This window comes from Bos taurus, chromosome 3 (assembly GCF_002263795.3).
Source record: "Bos taurus isolate L1 Dominette 01449 registration number 42190680 breed Hereford chromosome 3, ARS-UCD2.0, whole genome shotgun sequence".
In the NCBI taxonomy this organism is placed as follows: domain Eukaryota; kingdom Metazoa; phylum Chordata; class Mammalia; order Artiodactyla; family Bovidae; genus Bos; species Bos taurus.
The window spans coordinates 22,505,426-22,511,425 of NC_037330.1; the positions used below are offsets into that span (position 1 = coordinate 22,505,426).

Below are 6,000 nucleotides of genomic sequence, written 5' to 3' on the forward strand. Positions count from 1 at the left end.
GATTATACCAGTGTAACTCTCCCTTCTGGGAGGAAGAGAAAGTTTTTATTTAACCCTGATACCCTTTCTAGATGCCCTCCTGTTTTCCTCCTTCCTTTCACTACCAAACTTCAACAATATAAACATTCTGTATTACATGTTCTAAATTGGCACCCTTTTCTCCATTGTAACTTCCATCCTTATTCCTGAAATTGCTCTCTTAAGAGTCATCCATGAACAACTTAATTTTTCTTTCACTACTGAGTTTGGTGCTTTTTAACACCTCTTCCTTCTTGGAGTGCTTTCTTTCCCTGGCACTATTTATTATTTTTATTATTAATTATATTTATTATTGGGCTTCCTAGATGGCTCAGATGGTGAAGAATCTGCCTGCAGTGCAGGAGACTTGAGTTCCATCCCTGGGTTGGAAAGATCCCCTGGAGAAGGGAATGGCCACCCACTCCAGTATTTTTGCCTGGAGAATTCCATGGACAGAGGAGCCTGGTGGGCTACAGTCCATGGGGTCACAATATTATATTATTTAAATAATTTATTATATTTATTATTTAGTATGTATTTATTATCAATTATTATATTTATATCATGTGTTATATTTATTATATTATTTAAATATATGTATTATTACCCCATTTCAATTTTCCTCCTTTCTTTCCTTTGACTTACCTTCTGACTGTGAGCAGTTCCTAAGGATAATATTTAACTTTTATTGAGGGTCAACTTTGTGCAAATACTAAATGTTTTACATGTATGAGTTTATTTAATTCTTGAAACAATCCTACAAAGCAGGTACTAGTGTATCTCTGTGACATCTTCCTGAATACCACAGCTGTTGACCCACTACATGCCTGTAAACCCATGAGCTAACATAATACCCATAAGGGAAAGCTCTCAAATTCTTTCCTGTCTTACCTTCTTCTCTTCTAAACTTTAGTCCCATTTCATAGATTCCTTTGCCTATCTATCAGTTCCTCAGGAATTCTATCTTACCAGTTCTATTTTAAATTTATTTTCTATCATTTTTTCTGCCTTGTTTTTTATAGTTTCTTTTGGTGTTTCTATTTTTATTTTTTTTTTAAATTTGTTGGCTGTACAGCATGTGGGATCTTAGTTCCCTGACCAGGAATTGGGATCTTAGTTCCCTGACCAGGAATTGAACCCATACTCTCCTTCACCCATCCCTCCTCCTCCTGAATTGGAAGTGCAGAGTTTTAACCACTGGGCTGCCAGGGAAGTCCCTTTTCCTGTCCTTTTTGGATTTCTAGTAAGCCCATCTAATCTCAGTTAACCTGACTTGACTTTTCTCATATTTCTTTTCTGTCCCACTGTTCTTTCTTTTTTTTTAATAGAAAGTAAAAAGAGAAAGTCATCAGTTAACTCTTTAAATCCCACTGGCTTCCCCGATCCCACTAGTGATAAAGAGCCCACCTGCCAATGCAGGAGATATAAGAGACGTGGGTTCATTCCTTGGGTTGAGAAGATCCCCTGGAGGAGGGCATGACAACCCACTCCAGTATTCTTGCCTGGAGAACCCCATGGACAGAGGAGCCTGGTGAGCTACAGTCCCTAGGGTCGCAAAGAGTCGGACATGACTGAAGCGACTTAGCATGCACTTTTCACATATGTATTGTACTGTTACCACATTTTCTCTCCCAAAAGCCCATTTTGCTCTTCAAATCTGTACTTGGTGTAATCATTCCATCTGGTTCCATTTGGAGGAACCTTGTAGGATAAGTCATCCTCCCCCTCCTTTCAGGATTCCAAATTAATGTTGGTCCTGAGAAGTCCTGCCCTTTGGACTCCACCTCCCTCATGAAACAATTGAGGGTCCCAAACTTGAGAATTTTTGTGGTGGGTTCTTTCTGACAACATCAGAGTCCTCTGTATCTCGATCTGCTATGTTTGCTTCCATATATCCACCCTTATTTTCTACAGCATTCTTCCTCTACTGTAGGTAGTGCCCACGAATACTCTGTGCTTACATTCTATACTCATTGTTGCCTTCTTCCTTCACTGTGCCATTCCCTTGACTTGTAATGCTCTGCTCTTTGTTCTCACTTTATCTATTTCTTCCACATCCTTCAAGAACTTAACATAGCTCTGTTTCAACTACCCTCCTCTACATTTCTATATTTATCAGCCTAAAACCACATGATTTAACAAAGTCTTGAATTCTTCTCTGTTTCATGTGTACCTATCTACTCCAGTAGATTATAAAGGTCCTTAAGGATAGAGACAGTGTCTTTTCTTTCTTCTCTGTTTTCTGTAGTTCCTATCCCAATATTGAGCCAATAGCAGGTACTCAGAAAGCACTGATTGATTGAATTGTTAATAGGCCATGGTTTCTGTCTTCTCTGCTTCAGGTTTGTGGAAAGCCAACGCCATACCATTCAGGGAGACTATATAGGTACCATGGATGAGCTTGCTGATCTGGTGGGCGTCAAGCCCAATCTTCTGTCCCTGGCCTTCACTGACCCCAAACTGGCATTCCAGTTATTTGGGGGACCCTGTACTCCAGTCCAGTATCGTCTACAGGGTCCTGGAAAGTGGGATGGAGCTCGAAAAGTGATCCTTACCACACAAGATCGTATCAAGAAGCCACTAACGACAAGAATACTTGAAACCGATAATTCTAACACTTCGACAATAACAATGGCCAAGTTTGTGTTGGCTGTTGTTTTCTTTGCCATGGTTATGACCTATCTGTAGCTGTTCCATTGTCATGGTCCCAGTTTTCTTTGAAAGCTGAATCTACAGATGCCTTTGGAGCCTGACAAGATTGAACAACTTTCATTGCCCAAAAAGAGATATTTCATATTGCCCAGAAATCTACTTTTCTTTCTCTTTCCAAAGCATTCATTCTTTTTCCTCTTTTCCCTACAGTGAAATCTCAGCATTTCATTTCTATTGACTTACTTCCCTTACTCTTATGACTCATTACTTTTTCCTTCCAGTAATTCCTGGACCATGAGCTTAGATACTCTTTTAGTCATCTTTGTTTCTCCTTAGCAGAATTCCTGGCATGTGGCAGGTGCTTAATAAATGTGTGCCGTCATTTATCAAATATTATGGTGGGGAACATAAGCCAATATCTACATAAGAAATGGGTGACTCCATGTAACTGTGCTTCTGACAGTATTTTCTACTAGAAGCTGAATCTTTTGTTGTTTTTAATATATAACTAAATGTATTTTTCCTGAGAGATAAGAGAAAAAAGTTGTCTTATAACTGTTGTACACACCTAAGATAAGATATATAGATACTTAAACATTTTGTTTCACTATGTATTCACTAGTATATCTGATACCTGGTCATTTTTATTCTTTTCCGCTAAGTAACACATCTCTATTTTTTCAATGAGAACTACCTTCAACTATCTAGGTTCATGGATCATTCTAACAATCTAGCAGCTGCCAACAGGCTCAACCTGACTGGAAAAACTGGGATTTTAAATTAGCGGTCCAGTCCTTTTTGATCTCTCAGCTGTCATGTTAGGATACAAGACTTTATCTTAGGAACTGTGATAAGTAGCCATCAACTGCTATAGTATGACACACAAATGTGACTGGATTTCCTCTCCCACCCCCAACTCCCACTGTCTCCCCTCCATACCCTCCCACACACAGAAAGTCAAGGTAATTCAAAGAGGTCAGTTATGTAATAAATTAAAATTGATGATAACTAAATATAGGGGGTATTCTACTTTTAACAGTTATGTCAGAAATTGCAAGTTGTGAAAAACAAAGCAAATGAAATGAAAACCAGGGACTCCAGTTTATGTCCAAGAGCTGCTGTTGATTCTGTTTTCTCATCTGTAGAAGTGTTGCCCTGTTTTTGTGCCTTAGAGAAGTTAGCTAAGTGTTAATTGTTGGGCACACTGAATTTCATGAAGAAAGGTACTGGATGTACCAATCAGATGTGTGTTCATAAAGATGCTATTGTATAATATATTTTGGGATTGCTGTCTATTACTTAACAAAAGAATAAGTTTGAACAACTGAAGAAACAACACTAGAAATTATTTTCTTTCCCAATATAAATAAGAGAACCAGAAATGTGAGAACTACAACTTCTTCTTAATCATATAACTATTAATATTTGTACAATTCCCTGCTATTTTGCCTGTGGAAAAACTTTTTGAGAATGAGAAGGTCTTTTGCCTTCCATAATTCTTGTGATACTTGGGATTTATCCTCTATTAAAATGGACCTAGTATCTTTTTTTTTTAATTGGAGTACTTGCTTTACAATGTTTTGTTAGTTTCTACTATACGGCAAAGTGAATCAGCTATATGTATACATATATCCCCTCTGTTTTTGGATTTTCTTCCCCATTTCCTCACCACAGAGCACTGAATAGAATTCCTTTTGCTATACAGTAACTTCTCTAAAATGGACCTAGCGTTTTTTAATCTGCAGACTATTCTAGTGCAAGAGTAAATGAAAAACCACTTCTTTTTCATTTCCTTCTTTTAACATATACATTTTCCTCTTTTAGCATGTAAGTTTGTTGAATTAATAGTCCTTTGACAACATAATTCCTAGTGATCAGTAATAAATACTTCACTTTTCTCTTTAAATAAAAAGCATGTAATTCTAAGCTCATTGACTCTCTCACTTTATGTATAATATGAAAGTTTACCAAAAAAAAACCATCATCATAAACCAAGGTAAAATTCAGATGTGAATAGGAAAATGAACTCAAAACAAACTCAAGATACAAAGCCCTAGTTACTGATTTTGTCGTCGTTGTTGTTTAGTCGCTAAGTCATGTCTGACTCTTTTGACCTGATGGACTGTAACCCACCAGGCTTCTCTGTCCATGGGATTTCCCAGGCAAGAATACTGGAGTGGGTTGCCATTTCCCTCTCCAGGGGAATCTTCCCAACCAGGGATCAAATCCACATCTCCAGTGTCTCCTGGATTGCAGGTGAATTCTTTACTGCTGAGTCATCTGGGAAGCCCCAGTTACTGATTAATACTCATCAATTTACCACATCTTTCTTTTGTAATTATATTAAAAAGTAATATCATTTTCCTAATTATATTATACAAAAAAAAAAAAAAAAAGAGAGAGAGAGAGAAAGCTTTTTTGTAGTACCAGAAAGTAAGGAAGTGCTCAAAAAGCAAACTGGTGGGAGTATGTCATAGGGACACAGGAACCAACTGAAAATGGCCCCAGTGGCCAAAGCTGAATAACAGTACAAATAATCTAGCGATCTCGAGTGGCTTAGGCCTGCAGCAGCTTGAAGCGGGGTTTTGGTTCTCAGCCAGAGATTGAAGCTGGATCATGATGGTGAAAGCACCAAATCCTAGCCACTAGGCCAGTCGTCAGTGACAAGGCCCTGGCTCTTCAGCTTTGCAGAAAAGAATTCCCACTAAGAGAGAAAGTAGTGAAACCAGTAAAGTATTTATTAGGAAGAAAAAGGGTATCATATGTGTGGATAAATACATGGACACACTCCCTTCGTGGCAATTTGAATCATTTTTATGGGGCATTTCTTCCAGTTTCTTTTGGCTGATCATTTTGTTGTACCTGGTTCGGTGTTCATATTTGGTATATCTCAGGATCCTCCCGTATGTGCCAAGGTGGATTCTATGGAAAAGGCCTATGGGTAAAGCATCCCTTAGCACTCCCCTTCAAGGGGACTTTCTGTGAATGTGTGGTCAGGGAGGTCTCCTGACTTCAAGAATGAGAAATACATGGCCTGGGCAGGGCTCAGCCTCCTCCCTTGACAAGATATTCTTGTTTTGGAGTTTCAGTCCACAGGGAATAAATCTCCAATCACTTCACTGGGTGGGGTGGGTGTGGTAATCTACCTCCTGCCTCACTAGTACTGGATTATAATATAAAGTATAAAAAAAATGCCCATGAGTACATACTGATATAAATAAGTGATTGAGTAATAAATAGGGCAGAACAGACAAAACACCCATAGGAAGAATTTTGAACCTTTACATAACTACACTACCCTCAAGGAGTTGAATCACAATTCCCCACTCC

The 6,000-nt window shown here is 38.4% G+C and overlaps 1 protein-coding gene across 2 annotated transcripts in view; it reads left to right on the forward strand.

Moving 5' to 3' along the window:
* FMO5 (flavin containing dimethylaniline monoxygenase 5) overlaps window positions 1-4,596 on the forward strand; it is a 43,103-nt gene extending 38,507 nt beyond the window's left edge. For both annotated transcript variants that reach the window (NM_001101304.1, XM_059884938.1), the window contains 1 exon segment: window positions 2,361-4,596. In NM_001101304.1, the coding sequence (NP_001094774.1) occupies window positions 2,361-2,706 (346 nt within the window). In that variant the 3' untranslated portion in view covers window positions 2,707-4,596.
* The last annotated feature ends 1,404 nt before the right edge of the window (window positions 4,597-6,000 follow it).